Below are 17,484 nucleotides of genomic sequence, written 5' to 3'. Positions count from 1 at the left end.
CCCAGGTTTCGCCTAAACTTGGGTTCTCTCCTAGTGAATATTTGTACTCAGCTGCCACCTCTCCTTCCATCCCACTGTTTCCAAAGTGAAACAGTGACTAACAAGAGGAGAAAGTATCAGGAAATGTTGTAATAGGAGCGGCGTTCAGCCACCCGGCTGCCCGCACGACTAGCTTATGCCCCAAATAATTACACGGAAACTGTATTCTTTTGAATACTGCCTAGCCCATTAGTTCCAGCCTCTTATTGGCTAGCTCTTACATATTGATCTAACCCATTTCTAATATTCTGTGTAGCACCATGAGCTGGCTTACCAGGAAAGATCTTAACCTGCGTCTGTCTGGAGTGGGAGAATCATGGCGACCCCTGACTCAGCTTCTTTCTCCCAGTATTCTGTTCTGTTTACTCCACCCACCTAAGGGTTGGCCTATCAAATGGGCCAGGGCAGTTTTCTTTATTAATTAACCAATGAAAGCAACAGATTAATACAAGACCCACCTCCATCATTTCCCCTTTTTCTGTTTAAACAAAAAAGAAAAGCTTTCACTTTAACATAGTAAGATTACATATAGCAAAACAGTTATCAAGCAAGAATTACAGTTACAATATTTATATCTATTTTATCATTTATCATAACTAAGGAAAACTATAACTAACCATTCTTCAACTCCATCAAAGACTCCAGAAGGATATAATATTACCTAAGTAAACAAGAAATAAGAAACTTCAAACTCTAGAAATGACAGAGATATCTTGCTGCCTGGACAGTCACCCAAAGTTCCTCTGTACCATTGGGGCATCCATCTTCAGCCTACAGGCCCATAGTTTTCAGCAGACATTTCCATGAAGCAGGAAAATTCCAAAGACAGTTCAGTCACTTTATGCTGTGTCCTGCAGAATGTCTCGTAGACTCTTTCATGAATCAGGAACCCCGAAAGACCATCTCACCTTTAGGCAAATTTAGCAGTCCTCTCTCTGCGGGTTCTTTGTGTTCAGTTTATGCATCAGTCCAGGCAAGAGCAGTTTCTTGCCCAAATGGCTATCAAACTCCTTAAGGAGCCTCTTCGGTGCCCATCTTCCTCTTGAAGTAGATTGGTGCTGCCAGGAGCAGACGTGTCTCATTATCATGAAAAGCCCTAAGTTATTAAAACATTAAATGCCATATTCTGCAGTCTTTGAAAGATATGAAGAATGCCTATCTAGCTGAAATATATCTATGCAAATCTAGAAAATCTAACTAACATGACTAAAAGCTTGACAATTATCGATGATTATTCATTAACAACCTATATACATTACATTTTTAAATGAACTATACAATCACAATACCTTAATCAAGATTAGAAATACATATACTTATAACAAAATTGACCTTAAAATCATACCAATGCAAATTATTCATATCTATATCATATGCCCCTTTAAATGTAAAAGAACATTTATAAACAATATTTGGAAACATGGGCGCAGTTTTTTTCTCCAAACTGCTTCCTGCTGAATGGGGGCGCTGTTATTCAGATCTTTCATGGTGTAACCTGTGTGTCAGGGTCATCTCAGTCGGCAGTTGAATGAAGTAATTTTTTGAGGGTGTTCACAGCAACCTTTCAGGAGGGCATGGTCTATCATACCATACTGGGATAGACGCAATCCACAGAGTCTCATCCTCTGTGAAAACAAAAGAAGACCCTCTCCAAAGCATCATATCCTTAGACCCATATTCTGAAATCATAATACCCTTATATCCATTCTGGTTTAGCTTGGCAGCCCATATAATGAAATGTCTCTCTGTACTTAGCTCCTTTACAGTCAAAAATTTTAAAGAAAAAACAATAATACAAAGAATCCAGACTCTCTGTGAATTTTCCATTTTTACGTGGCTTATTTTTCTTTATTTCTTTCAATCTATAATTATCTGTACTCTGTCTCTTTAAAGACTTTATCCTTTTTTAAGACATTAACTTTATTCTTTATATATATTTTTCTCTCTCTCAAGCCTACGTACATTCACCAACACTGTGGTCTTTTATGTCTGAATCTGTTTTATTGTGTGAATCTGTAATTTTTTTTACTATCCAGGAGCATTTCTTAAAATGTTAAGCACTTCTTAAAAACTTAAGTTGTACCATGTAGGGGTAATATGGTACTGCCTGCATCCTGCCCAGTCTAAACCTTAACTGCGCTGTTATTACAGTAATTACGGTAGTTCCTGCCTGAGACCAGCACAGTTCAGCATGGCGGAGCTGAGCCCTTCTGCCTAAGAGCCATTTGGTGCCCCTGAGCCACACACAGTTCCAGGCACACAGCAGTCCACATTGCCATCAAGCAAGCCATAGCACTTTACTCCAAATGCTTCATTCAAAGACTCTGTCTCCCGCAGGAGCCAGACAGAGATCACAATGGCAGCACAGCCCAGAAAGCCGGCATTTTAAAACAGCCAGTTTTTTCCTGTTGCTGGGTCAGGACAATTTCTTTGCCGCACGCAACCCACAAACAGCCAAAAGCTGTCTTAAATTCTCTCTGTGTCCTTTTTAAGCCCTCTCACGTTTTACATGGAGTTCATTAGCACGTTGGGTGCCACTCTGTTGTAATAGGAGCGGCGGGGCTGTGTTTCGCCACCCGGCCGCCTGCATTGGCTTATGCCCCAAATAATTACACGGAAACTGTATTCTTTTGAACACTGCCTAGCCCATTAGTTCCAGCCTCTTATTGGCTAGCTCTTACATATTGATCTAACCCATTTCTAATATTCTGTGTAGCACCATGAGCTGGCTTACCAGGAAAGATCTTAACCTGCGTCTGTCTGGAGTGGGAGAATCATGGCGACTGCCTGACTCGGCTTCTTTCTCCCAGCATTCTGTTCTGTTTACTCCACCCACCTAAGGGTTGGCCTATCAAATGGGCCAGGGCAGTTTTCTTTATTAATTAACCAATGAAAGCAAAAGATTAATACAAGACCCACCTCCATCATTTCCCCTTTTTCTGTTTAGGAAAACAGAAATGACAGTACAGAGAACTCCCTAACTGGACTGACATTTCTTAAATCATAGTGACTAGTCCAAACTATATGGGATCCCCAAATAACCTCCCACTGGAAACTACAGAAGGAGCTGGAGAGATGTCTCCAGTGTTATGTGTTAGGAACACTGGCTGCTCTTTCAGAGGACCCAGGTTTGGTTTCTGCCATACACAAGTGCACCTTTCAACTGCCTACAAATGTAGTTCCATATGTTCCAGGACCTGTTCCAGCCTCTGTAGGCACCAGGCACACATGGTATGCAGACTAGAGATCTAAGATTTAAAAATAGAATGCTTTTTAAAACAGGAGGGATAAAGAGCAAATAGACATGTAGTTGGTAAACTGAATATCAGCATTCCTTTGCGCAATTTTACTTTAGAGAGTGCCTGTCTAAAACTACCCATATTGCCAGTGGACTTCTTCCCACTCCCATTTGACACAAACACGGAAGAGTTCTAAATGTTTGGTCTATTTCTTAACTGAATCTTAGAGTCAGTCATTCTTCTTGGGAAAGGAGGCTTATCTCTTCCGAGTGTGGACACTGTCCAAGTCAGGCTAAAGAATTATTGCTGTGTTATTGTTCTTTGATAATATGGCCCAGCAGTCTGTGTAAACAGAGATCCATTTTGAAAACAAAGGAGCCTTGTAATTCTAGATATTCCTCATTGTTCTTCTGTTGAGAAATACTCATTGAAGTAAGAAGAACAAGATAAAATTATTGTGGACCAATCACCACCTTCCAAGAATTAGATTTTCCTATAGTAAAATATTTGATTTCCTCACAGTTGTAGTTTAATTGAAACAGAAAATATATAAACAACTTTACCCTTTACACATAATTTAATTTATATAGCCTTGCCCCTGTTTGTAGTGTATTAAAAGCCAATCAGCCATGTACAGTGAGAATACAAAGTAGCTTCAGAATGTGCACATATGTTTTCCTCACACCTCCTACAGAGTCATATTGCTGATGTAGAACAAAACAAAACAATCAAGTCAACACCTAAGGTTCTGCTTTTTATAAATCCTACTTTTTGTAGATTGAACTGGTTGATTGCTTTACTTCTACTTTATACTTTGGTTACTATCAAGCAAGAAATGTATTGGAAGTAAATGTGGGATTTACTGTATGACTCTTGTTTGTTACCAAAGTGCCAGACAACGGTATAGAGACTGTGAAGCAGACTGCAGGCACCAGGTGACTGCCAGAGCACTGATGAATCTGCATCTGACATTTGCTCTAAGATTTAGCATACAGGATGATCTGGAGCAATGACTTGGTGGTTAAGAATACTTATACTCTTCTAGAGGACCCGGGTTCAGTGCCCACCACCTATGTCAGCAGCTCATGAACCCTCATAGCCTCCTGCAACTGTAGCTCCTGAGGATTTGATGCCTTCGTCTAGTCAATTTGGGTACCTGCATGTGCACTTGCACACACTCATATACATACACACGTACACACATGCATGCACACACAAGAATACAATGAAATAAATTATATATTTATGTATATAATTCATACATAGGTATGAGATTGTTTCCTATTGTATACATTTCATAATTAACCGATTAAATGCATTTTAAATGTCAGAAAAGGCACAACATTGGCACTAACTTAGTTTCCCAGAACACTTGAGGAAATTTTAAAGATGTAGGGCAGGCACCAGTATTAATCTGCTTTAGATTCAGTGCCCATGCTTTATAGTGCAGTGAAGCTGTGAAAATTCTTTGACAATTTCAATAAAAAGTCACTTCAGGGGCCATGGACTGGAAGAGTGAAACACTACATTTCTGAAGGGGTTTTAGATAAATGCTACTTGTGCTCTAGTTTCTCAAGTCTGGCTGACCCAGAAAGACATCATAGCAGTGTTGAAGGAAAAACTGCTTGAGCACAAAACATAAACACTGCTGAAAAAGAAAAGCTGCCCTGGAGGGAAGCGATGCTGAGGGTCGCACTCGGTCTCTTCTACACGGTGGCTGTCTTCCCTGATTTTATACTGTTTTTCTCTTAGTGGGTAAGTGTTGTGGAGACCGCCTGTTTTGTTCCAGGCTGCACCAAAATAATCACATAGAAACTGTAGTATTTTCAAACTGTTTGGCCAATAGCTTAAGTATATTTCTGGCCAACTCTCATACCCTAAACTAGCCCATCTCCATTAATCTGTGTATGACCATATGGCTGTGGATTACCAGATAAATTTCTGGCATCTGTCTTCAGTAAGGCTACATGGCTTCTCCCTGACTCTGCCTTCTTTTTCCCAGCATTTGGTTTAGTTTTCCCCACCTAGGTAAGTTCTGCCTTGCTATAGGCCAAAGCAGTTTCTTTATTCATTAACCAATAACAACAAGAAATAAACAGAAGGACCTCCCATACGTTTTCCCCTTTTGTCTAAATAAAAAAGAAAAGTTTTAATTTTAACATAGTAAAATTGCATATAAAAAACAGGTATCAAGCAAAATTACAGTTATAATATTTATATCTACTTTATCTTTTATCATAACTAAGGAAAACTATAATTGTAACTATCTATTCTTCAACTCCATCAAAGACTCTAGAAGGATATAATATTACCTAAGTTAACAGAAAGTGTATTGTAAGCAACTTCAAAAACTCTAGAAATGACAGAGACACCTTGCTGCCTGAAAAGTCACCCAAAGTTCTTCTGTATCTTTGGTGCATCCGATCTTGAGCCCACAGGCCCATAGTATCCAACAGACTTTTCCAGGAAGCAGGAAATTTTAAAGACAGTTCCACCTATATTGGCAGTTCATCAGTCACTTTCTTCTGTGTCCTGCAGAATGTCTTGCAGTCTCTTTGATGAATCAGGAACCCCAAAGGACAGTCTTACCTTTATTCAAGTTCAGCAGTCTTTTTTCTGTGGGTCCTACAAGTCCAGTTCATACAGCATAACATCAAGCAGTCCAGGCAAGAGTAGTTTCTCGCCCAACTGGCTAACCAACTCCATAAGGAGCATCTTCAATGTCCATCATCCTCTTGACATAATTGGTATTGCCAGGAGCAGATGTGTCTCATGTCATGAAAAGTCCGAAGTTATTAAAACTTTTAAATGTCATATTCTGAAGGTCTCTGAAAGATTTGAAAAATACCTGTCTAACTGAAATATATCTCTCTATATCTAGAAAACCTAACTAACATGACTACAAGCTTGACTATTTTAGATGATTATCTATTAAACTATATTTCTTAATTATACATTACATTTCCAAATGAGCTGCACAAACACAATACCGTAATCAAGACCAAAAATATACATATAACAAAATTGACCTTAAATTTGTATCAATAAAGCAAGATCCATACCAATGCAAATCTCTACAGCATATCACCATTTAAATGTAAACAGACATTTATAAACAATCATTTAGGGAATTTGTGCATAGTTCTCTCCAAACTACTTCCTTCTTTTTGTTGGGCAAAGTAATTTTTGGAGGTGTTCATGGGTAGTCTTGGTCCATCAAACCACATTAGTTTGGAAGAGATCCACAGGTTCTTATCTTCTGTGGAAACAAAAGAAGAACCTCTTTTCCAAACCAATATATCCTTAGACCCATATTTTGAAATCAAGATACCTTTAAAGTATATGTGTTGGTTTAGCTTAACAGTCCCCATAACCAAATGTCTCTGTGCAGTCAAAAATTTCAAAAAAACAAAAACACAATAATGTACAATGCTGATTGGTCAGTAACCAGGCAGGAAGTATAGGCAGGGCAACTAGGCAGGCAGTAGAAGCAAGACAACAAAAAGGAGAATTCTGGGAGAAGGAAAGAGTCAGTCTACAGCTGACACAGAGAAAGCCAAACACAGAACAAGCAAGATGAGACTGCCTCACTAATAAAAGATACCAAGCCATGTGGCTAACATAGGCAAGAATAATGGCTAATTTAAGATGTAAGAATTAGTTAATAAGAAGCCTGAGCTAATCAGCCAAGCAGTGTTTTATTAAAGTACAAGTGACAAATCTTTACAAAGTACAAGGCCATTGTCTCACAGCAGGTAAAAAGATCTACAATAGGAGTTTGTATGTGAACTTAATGACTGTATGGAGGATGTAGACACCAAATGTGAAGTATAGTGGCCTCTTGAATACACGAGAACTAGATACTGGTTCCTTCTGTGTTAGAGCTTCCTAACAGGTACTCATACTCTATCCTTGCCTGTGTTTTGGTCATTTATCTCTCTTCTTTTCAGAACTGTTCCTTTCCAACTTTTCCCCAGTTTCGATTGGGCTCTCTTTTTATTATTAACTCCCAAGAGTTCTTTATGATTTACAGAACCAAGACCCTTATTGAAGCACATGGTTTGTGATTTTCTCCTCTCATTTTGTAGATTGACATTTGACTCCCCTGAAACATATGAGTATTAATTGTAGAGAAAGCCAACCTGTCTTCATTTTTCTTCTTATGTTTTTGGAGTCATATCTGTGAGAAATCCAGTGTAATGAATATTTATTCCTCTGTTTTCTTCTCAGAATTTTATACTGTAGTCTCTTGGGCTTGTGCCTTTGATCTATTTTGAGTTAAGTTGTATATATTGTATGAGTTGTGCATTTAGCCTCATTTGTACAAAACACTATTTCCAGCTGGAGGTCTGAAAGTGATGTTCATAAATCAGTGGATTATGAATGTGATGACTAGTGCATGTGTTACTGTTCTGGTTGCTATAACCAAATATCTGACAAGAAACCATGCTAGGACGGGACATTTGTTTGCTTTGGAGTTCATGAGGAAGGTATGGTAGCAACTGAATGAGGTGACCACCACATTGCATTCACAACCAAAAGACTCAGGAAATTAATGCTGTTGCTCAACCTGCTTCTCCTTCTATTCACTCAGAGTTTCCAGTCCATAGGACACTGACAGCCACATGTAGAATGGGCCTTTCCTCTTTAAGTAGTTTTTCTAGAACTACTTAAACACATAAACACACCAAAGGATTATTTCTATTGCAATTCTAACTCCAATGAAGCTGACAATTAAGATTAACTATTGCAGTTTACCTTAGAACGTAATTTTTTTTTTTACTTAGAGTCTTTCTAGAAAACTCAACATAGTCTCAAACTTATGGTCCTCCTACTTCAGTTCCCTGAGAGGAAGGAGTGCAGGTGTGTACTACCATACCTAGCTATTTCTGGCCTCAAAATTATATTCTGCTGACTATGTTTATCTGTATCCCAGCTCTTTGCTGTCTTTATTACTTTGCTTTGTACCAAGTTCAAAAATGGAAAGATAAGTGATGGAGGAAGGTCATTGGTTAAATAATAAAGAAACTGCTTGGCCCTCATAGGTTAGAACATAGGTGGGTGGAGTAAACAGAACAGAATGCTGGGAGGAAGAGGAAGTGAGATTAGATGCCATGCAGCTGCTCCCCAGTGCAGACGCGATGAAGCTCCAGTTCAGGATGGACGTAGGCTAGAATCTTCCTGGTAAGCGCACCTTGGGGTGCTACACACATTATTAGAAATGGGCTAGTCCAGGTGCGAGAGTTAGCTGAGAAGAGGCTAGATATAATGGGCCAAGCAGTGTTTAAAAGAATACAGTTTGTGTGTTGTTATTTCGGGGCATAAGCTAGCCAGACGACCAGGAGCTGGGACAGCAGGAACACAGCCCGCAGCTCCTACTACAGATATGTGTCCTTAATTTTCAGTCTCCTCTTTCAAGATAGCTTGGTAGTCTAGGACTTTGTGCCAACTTTAGAAACATCCGTTTCTACAAAAAGGAGAGTATGCTTTCTTTTGTAATGTTATTTTATTTATTGTTTTAAATTTCATACATGTATACAATATATCTTGATCATATTAGTCTCAACTGATCTCAGAATGACTAATCAAATCTCATCTCCCTCCCAACTTCATCCACACCATTATTTATTTATTTACTTACTTACCTACTTATGTATTTTAACCCACTGAGTCCAGTCAGTGTTTTATATATATATATATATATATATATATATATATATATATATATATATATATACATTGCCATGGTTCCATCCTACTGGTGGCCACAATCACAAAGAACATTGACTTGTCATCCTCCAGTAGCCATCAAGTGCTAATAGTTCTTGAGATGAGGTGGAGATTTGTGAGCCCCTCCCTAGACCATGCTGAAATTAAAAAATATTTGTATTAATTCTTTGAGAACTTCAAATAATGTATTTTGAAATTATTCAGCCCCACTCTTCCTCCTAACTTCTCCTAGATCCACTTCTACCTCCTATCCCTTATATAAGGTCCTCTTTTTATTTCATCCCCTTCAACTCCAATTTATGCTGCCCATATGATTCTGGGTAGAGGGGCATCCATTTGAGCATGGTCCACTTACCAGTAGCCATACCCTTAAAGAAACCTGACCCTCCCTCCCCAAGAAGCTACCAGCTGTCCACAGCTCCCCAGTGAGGAGGGTTATTATCAACACCTTCCTGCTCCATGCTGAAATGCTGACCCCTCCTACCCCAGAAACTGCCAACTGTACACAGCTCTCCAGTTAGGAGGGTTCTTGTCAACACCTTCCTGCTCCATGATAGAATGTGACCCTCCCTCCTTCAGAAGCTACCTACTGGCCACTGCTCCCCAGTGAGAACAGTTCTTCTCAATCTTCTCAACACCTTCCTGCTCTGTGCTAAAATGACTTGATCTTGTACTGGTTTTATGCAGGCACCCAGAGCTCCTGAGTCCAAGAGTGTGAAGGCCCCATCAAATCAAAAAGACACTCCTTTTCTTGAGTCCTCCCTGACCTCTGGCTGTTATAATCTTTCTGCCCACTCTTTCATGATGGCCCTTGAGCCTTGGGAGAAAGTGTGATATTGGTGTCCCATTTGTGACTGAGCACTCTGCTGATGTTTATTCTCTGCACTCTGAACAGCTGTGAGTTTCTGTATTAACCACCATCCACTGCCCAAAGAATCGTAATCTCATGACTTCTGAGATCTGTACTATTCTACAGGTAGAGAGACAAATTTACAGGACAGTTTGATGCTATATCCATTTAGCAGAATAATAAAAGTGAGTTCATTTTGGTCTTGACCAGCAGCTGCTGTGTTCCCATGTAAAACAGCCATGTCAGATCAAGAAGACAATACTTCACGACACTTCTCTCTAACCTACAACTCTTAAGTTCTTCCTGTGATGTTTCCTCAATTTCTGTAAGTAAGTATATTGCCCATGAGCCATAATGAGGAATACTGTCATCTGAAGATCTTCTCATTCATGAACAAAGGATTTCATTATGTATCTAGGGTTTTTCCAAGCAATATTTTAAAATTTTCAGTTCCCAGCTTCAGACCTACGTTTCACACATACTAGTTTCCTAAGTTCTACCATTCCTTTGGTTCTACCATAGATGAAACTATTCTTAATTGTTAATTTTGCAGCTTGTTATGTATATCTATTTAATATATTTCCCAGTCTTAGTAGTTTTGGGGTAGGTTTCTGGACCTTAAAAGTTCCTCAGACCTCTAGTCAATGGATTTCTTATAAAAGACTCATATGGAGAGATGAGCAGACTCCTTGTTAGACTTTGAAGCACCTATACTCTATGAAGGAATACAGTAGTATGTTGTTTGGCATCTTTTTTGGAGAAGACAAACAGGTCTATTCACCTCAGATAAGGCACCAATAGCAGACTAAACCAATTACTACACCTAAGTCTGTCTGATCGAGCCACTGAATTCAGTTAGGGTAATTTTGAGGGGTACAGGTAGGGAGTTACCCTAAGGAGCACAGGTAGGCTCAGTTGAGGGGTAACTTAAGGGGTGTGGGTGAGAACATCCAAGGTTACTTACAGGATTTTAGGTGACTGAAGAAGCTATTACACCACTCTTGCCAACTGTTTCTGTCCACATTTATACTCGGGTAGAGGCTAGCCCTGGGGAGTCCCTCCCCATGTATGACTACACATTAGTGGGCCCAGCCATGACCATTCTCCAAGGTAATCAAATCACATACACACTTGTCAAAGATGACAATTTCTGTGGAAATAATGACTAGAGTAGATCACAATGTTAATACACCTAGATTCACCGATTTCTTTCAGATGCTTATCAGTAAGCAACCGGTAAGCTTATTTTTAACATTGATTTGGGGGAAAGGAAAAAAATCAAACATTTCCATTTCTTTCATGTATTAAATGGGAAGTCAGATAACCTGTAAGGAAACATCTTTTTGTAAAATTATTTCAGCTAAGTGAAACTGTATGATTGAATATACTGAGACTTGAATCCCACTGCATTTCTAATCTCCCCCTTCAAGGCCATGCCTGCCAACATCACAGTAAGAAAGCTGCCAGGAGGCATGCACACACAGCTCAACACCACCTAGAGATTCACCAACAGGACAGAGGACAAGGGAGGTTAACCAAAGGACGCAATTCTGTAGAACTGGGAATTAACTACAGGAACTGAGAGCAGATTGGGCTACCATGAACTGGGAGGATGGGGTGGTTGGCAAAGAACATAAGGTTTCAGTTGGTCAAAGAAAGGCAATCAGGGGATGTACTATTTGGTTATAGTTAAGGATGTGATTATTTGTGTGTGTGTGTGTGTGTGTGTGTGTAGTTAAGCATGTGAGATTCATATGTATGAATGTATGTGTGTATGTATGTTTGTATTATTTAGGTCCTACATCATGGTCCTTGTGGGAAAATGATGCAGTGGAGGAAGGGAGACAGGTAAAAACACATCAATGGAGCTGATTAAACACAACAGTAGTAAACAGTGTGCTCTAGAAATATAGGCCAACAAGGAAAGAGAATTTCTAAGGAATCCTGGATGTGAGTGAAATAAGGAAGTGTGGTAAATTAGTGGTTCCTTTCTTCAGTGCATGTCAAGGTCAATGCAGTATGTGGATCATTGCTCTGGGCAAGTTTGATACCCCACACTGTGTAACAAGAGGGGATATCTGCGAACAGTAGAGACATTTGCAACACTCCTTCCGGGTCCTAGTGAACTGAGACTTTAATGAATGATCCTGGCACAAAAATAAAAGAGGGGAGTCTTTGGATGCTCTGGTGCAGGAGTAGAGAACTGAGTCACTTGGGAGCACAGATAGTTCTTTCCTCCCTCCCTTTTTCTGACAGGACTTGGAGAAAAAAGGAAATGTTAGTGAGAGCACTTTGCTGGAGAGATGGTGATGGTGAGCTGCTTTGGCCAACAGGTTTAAATTCAAGACTGCTGGGTTTGCACCAAGGAGAAGGAAAAGGGGGACAAAGAATAGGAAAGAAGAGGAAGAATGAAAAAAGAAAAAGTGAATGGACAAAAACATACATATGGAGAATACACATCAAATAATGTTCATTTTATACATTCTTTCTACCTTAATCAGAAGTCCACATCAATATAGCCTCCTCATGTGCAAAGTTTCAAAAGAACAAAACCAAAAATGATAGAAAAGAGGGGGGCTTGGGAATACCCTTAAGTTTTCTAATATGAGTGACAAAAATATAAGGGTTTTAGGTTGCTGTTGGGATAAGAAGAAAACTTGCCTTTGTCTGGTCAGGATGATTTTTTGGCTGTATTACTTCACTTCACATTGTTCTGGCACTAAGTTCTATGCTGAAGACACAGCTCTGTAACTGGACAATCCCACACAGAAAGCAGCCTCAACAGTCTTCATTGGCAATTCTATTTTTCTTAATCAGGTGGAGACTTGAATTCTACCACGCTAAAAAAGTAAACTCTTTGTTTCTTATGCTTGATCAAAGCTACTGTCTTCTGTATCTTAGAATAGACTCAGCAACCCAGCAGGGGCCAGCACACACCACTGCAATAAAGCGTACTGTGTCTTCTGTGGAAGTCACTACCCCTGTCAGTGTCATCCTTGTTTCCGCCTTCAGGAGATGCAGTCTCTTTTTGTGACAACTGACTTTGTCCTTGAAAAGAGATTATGTCCCTCATGGAACTTTAATAGGGTCCCGGGGCGTGTCCCTGGGTACACAATGATGGAAATTTTCCCTCACATCACTTGAAAGTTCTATTTTCTTGACTTCTCTGTTGTTTTTAGTTCCAGCTAAGACAGTAATTTGCCTTTTGGAACAGTTATATGTGTTGATGTTCCTGGAGTCAGTGGAGTCCATGGGTTCCCTTCAGAGTTCATGGACTCAAGGTTGTCGTGATTGTACAGTGTAAGTTAGAAGTCAAGAACACAGCTCTGAATAAAAGGGAAATTTTCATTTTGAAAGCTAGAAATGCATTTATTCTGAATAATAGTGTTTACCCTATAGCAAATCTTTTGTTGTTGTTGTCATATAGTTTTCTTTGAAGAGAATTTACTGTTTAATCATTCTGGAATTGTTTTCTGAGATTACATTATTTGCTTATCTGATACCGAATTGACAGTCTATATAACTCTTATCCATGAGCAATGGTCTGTGTCACTGTGCTCTGTGGAGAATTCTAAACACATTAGCAAGCACTTCCCAGTTCCTTCAGAATCAGCACAATAACATACTTCAGACAAGTTCCCTTACAGTTCAGAGGTTTAGTTCATTATCATCAGTGGAAGGAAGGGCAGCATGCAGGCAGACAAGGTACTGAAGATGTAGCCAAGCTTGCAGCTGTCAATTATGTTTTAAATAAATGCTGATTGGCCAGGCAGGAAATATAGGTGGGAAAACCAGACAGGAAATAGAAATGATGTAATGAGAAGAGGAGAATTCTGGGAAAGAGGAAGTTGATTCCTCCCACTCCTGCCCAGACCACTGAAGCAGCAGGATGTGATCTGCCCCACTGAAAAAAGGTACTAAGCCACATGGCTAACATAGATCAGAAAAATTAGTTAATCAAGATGCGAGAGTTAGCCAGTGAGAGACTAGAGCTAATGGGCCAATCAGCTTAAAATTTATCGAGACCTATGTGTGATTTTTTTTCGGGCTTGCCGACTGTGGGGAACTGAGCAGGACAGAAAACCCCAACAAACAAGCAGGCCCCCATTCATGTTACACAAGCTTCCTACATCTTGAGGAAGGGATTGGTCATACTCCGTGTGGCTTGAGCATATTTGAGAGCTCAAAGCCCACCTGCACAGTGACACACTTCCTCCAACAAGACCACACCTACTCCAACAAAGCCACACCTCCCAGTCCTGTCACTCTGTTTGGGGACCATTTCCTTTCAGATCACCACCTAGGTATCCTGACTGAAAGCTCAGCTAATCCACCAATTCAGATGAGTTTGATTCAGAAATGGGCTCACTGACCACAGAGAGAGCCGTTCAGATGTCCTTTCAATAATTCCATTTGGTGGCAGAATATATCCTAAAATGCTGATAGTGGAACTGAGGACTCTACAGAACTGTCAGCTCATCTGTGGGGCAGGGATTCTGTCACACTGAGTGGTGTGAGCCACACATGCAGAACTGGAGAAACAGCTGGGTCCTTTCTACTCACCCTTCCTCTCCACAGGGAGACTGATAGGAACTGTTCCATTTCCAGCAGTTGCAGATCCACAGAAAACAAACGAGACAAGCATCTGTTTGCTTCCCTACAGTTTCGTACCAACACAAAGAGTTTGGGTCTTGAAATTTCAGCCACTATGTTAACAGCTTGTGGCCTGAATCACAGAATGACTTCTTTCTAGACATTTCTAAATGCCTAAGATGAGCAGTGCCACCTCCTGTTGGGGCTGCAAAGGAGAGCTGGCTTCAGAATGCTCTCACCAGAAGTGGACTGGATGAATTAGAAATGTGTAAACAATGAAAATAAAGTTGTCTAAGCAAACAAAAAGAACTGACTGGGGAGAGAAGAGGGAGAGGGAGAGATTAAAAGGGTATATCCATTGTAAAATACACATTTGTACAAAGACTGGATATATAGATAATTTTTGAATGTATGTGTGTATCTGTGAGAGAGAGAAAGATAAAGAAACCTGTCCCAAGCAACAGTCTTGATTTTGGTAGCATGGATGTTGAAACCGACTGCTCTGTTTGGGTGCTGATGGTGTTCTAGGGCTTCAACTGAGACATTTGTGTGTTGTGATAGTAAAATCAAATAATAGCAACACTATCATAAGATATAAGCTATTAAAGTAGAGATAGCAATGCATTACACGATTGTGTGAGTGCTGGATAATTCAAAGAGTGGAAATTTGTGTGTATCCTGTTTGAGATAATACAAACTTCCTTCAGAAAGCTCAGATTGGAACCACAGTCAGCCTTCCAGTGGACTCTGAGGTTTTGTTGCTGTTACCTTAATCTAAATCTAATGTTAAGAAAACAACTCTGTCAATGGATTTTATTGTGTTTTAAATGAATACTTATTTGTGGTTTTTGCGTTTAGGGACTATGTCTCCTTTGAGAAACGGATAAGTGCTAAGCGATTCACCTCTACACTGAGTGAAGCAGACACAGTGCAATCTGGGCTACACTGAAGGATAACCTAGTTAGCTGGGAGATCCCAGGAAACTTGGGTGTTCACAGTGCTTGCTTCTCGTTAGCCACTTCACAGTCTCTTTCTCTTCATCTCATTTGGTAACTTTCATTTTTCCCAAGAATTCTCTTGACAGAAAATCTGGTAAGAGGTCTCAGCACCCTCTACTTCTTGAAGGTCCCTTTCCTTCTGGACCTCTAGTCACAAGACCTCCCCTAGAAAATGTCAAGCTAGAGAGCTGCTGTGCAGTCCCCACACCGAACAGAGGCTCAATGTGTCTGGTGGCTTTGCGCTTGGTATCTGCCCTCTGTGTTGATCATTGGGTGATATCTGTTTACCTGTCTGCATTCTTTCCGCTTTTAGAGAGTGGAAGCTGTCATTGGTGTTCAAGGCCACAGAACCTCTCCAATTCTTTGCAATGATATCCCAGCCGATGATTAAGACCCCTAAGCACACTCATCTCTACAAGGTAGATGTATCTTTAGGTCAGCATATAAATCCATCTAGATGCCCAGCTTACTCACTCACTTTGCGCTTGGTTAGCTTGAAGTTGAAATGCCCTTCTTACTAAGAAATTCCCCTTCCTGTCTTCAGTGCTCTGAAACCTGTCGACTCTGTGTACCTGTGATCATTGTTGATGGCTTTGCTTTCTCCACACAGGTGACAACATTGGCTCAGGAGGTTTCCCAACTAGGGAAAGATATGAGGAACATCATGCAACTTCTGGAAAATATCTTGTCACCTCAGCAACCACCAAGATTTTGCTCTCTGCATCCCACTCCAATGTGTCCTTCCAGAGAAAGCTTACAGACTAGGGTAAGCTGGAGTGCTCATCAGCCTTGCCTACATTTTCAGGCAGGTGGAGCACAACTTTATCATGGTAATGCCACCTCTGACATCTGGAGTGTGGATCCCTCCTCTTTGTGCAACAGCCCTCAACGAACTGAAACTCATGAGCAAACCCCAGCAGACAGTGAACTGCTTCATTCTCCAAACCACTGCCAGGTTATCCAGGAAGGTCATTTGCAGTTCCTAAGGTGCATCTCTCCCCATTCTGATACCACGCTGACACCTTTGCAGTCCATCTCAGCCAGTCTCTCCTCCTCTGTCTGCTCCTCTTCAGAAACATCCTTGCACCTAGTTCTCCCAAGTAGATCAGAAGAAGGCAGCATCACCCACAGACCTGTGAGTTCTTTCAGTTTGGAAAATTTACCAGGCTCTTGGGACCGAGAAGCCTCTACAGAACCATTGGAGAACTTTCCAGTGGAAGTTGTCACAAGCACAGTAGACGCAAAGGACAGCAAAGCCATAAACGTATGATATCAGCACCTAGGGGCAGCTTTCGATGCCAAACTGCTGCTGCATGACTGCTCTAGTTTGCCTTTTGGGCCTCTAGTAGGCATGGAGCCTAAGCAATGTTGGAAATTCTGCAGAAAAGAGGTCAGGGAGCCAGGCAAAGGCAGATCCACCTCTACACTGTAGCAAACAATTTCTAGATCTTAGAAGAATCAACCCTTTTTCTGTACAAGTATTAATTTACTAGTCTGTTTGACAGACTTTGATAACCAATCCAAAGACCCTGAGGGTCTGAGTAGATAGAAATCCCAGACAAAGAGTTTGGGAACCAGTTTTGAAGCAAGTGGCTTTTGTGAAGTGCAGCAAAGGTTTTTCCTGATTGTCATTTCTGAACAATATCCATAGCACGGTTAGCCTTGCGTGCATGGCTCCTGCTGATCTATTTTCCCCTTTTTGAAGGCAGAGGAACAATTATCACTGCATGTCATCTTCTAGACAATCAGTAAAATAGAGCTGGTGGCCTATAGTGCTTAGCTAGCTGCACATTATTTGCCACGTAAATGAAAATGTCTTTATTTATTGAAAAAACTATTTTTATAATCTTGTTATGAAACGTATTTAAACTACTTAAACTATTTATAAAGAAATGAATGTTTTCTTTTCATTTTGGTAAAAAAGCTTGGTGTTTTAACAAGAAATGCACTACGGTTATGTATAGTAAATCAAAAATTATTTATAATTAAGAGATTGCAGTTTCGAAAAGAATCCCCTTTTATCTGCATGCAGTTT

General features: G+C 40.2%; 1 protein-coding gene across 1 annotated transcript in view; it reads left to right on the top strand.

The window, feature by feature from the left end:
• The window catches only part of Kcnh8 (potassium voltage-gated channel subfamily H member 8), a 461,323-nt gene extending 444,526 nt beyond the window's left edge, over nt 1-16,797 (top strand). Inside the window, exon 16 of the mRNA XM_057751424.1 lies at nt 16,060-16,797. Within this exon, the coding sequence (XP_057607407.1) occupies nt 16,060-16,719 (660 nt within the window). The 3' untranslated portion in view covers nt 16,720-16,797. The remainder of the gene's footprint in view (nt 1-16,059) is intronic.
• Nucleotides 16,798-17,484: the final 687 nt, after the last annotated feature.

Source organism: Chionomys nivalis, chromosome 19 (assembly GCF_950005125.1).
Source record: "Chionomys nivalis chromosome 19, mChiNiv1.1, whole genome shotgun sequence".
In the NCBI taxonomy this organism is placed as follows: Eukaryota; Metazoa; Chordata; class Mammalia; order Rodentia; family Cricetidae; genus Chionomys; species Chionomys nivalis.
The sequence above is the reverse complement of the archived record's forward strand: the minus strand, read 5'-3'. Positions and strand labels throughout refer to the sequence as shown.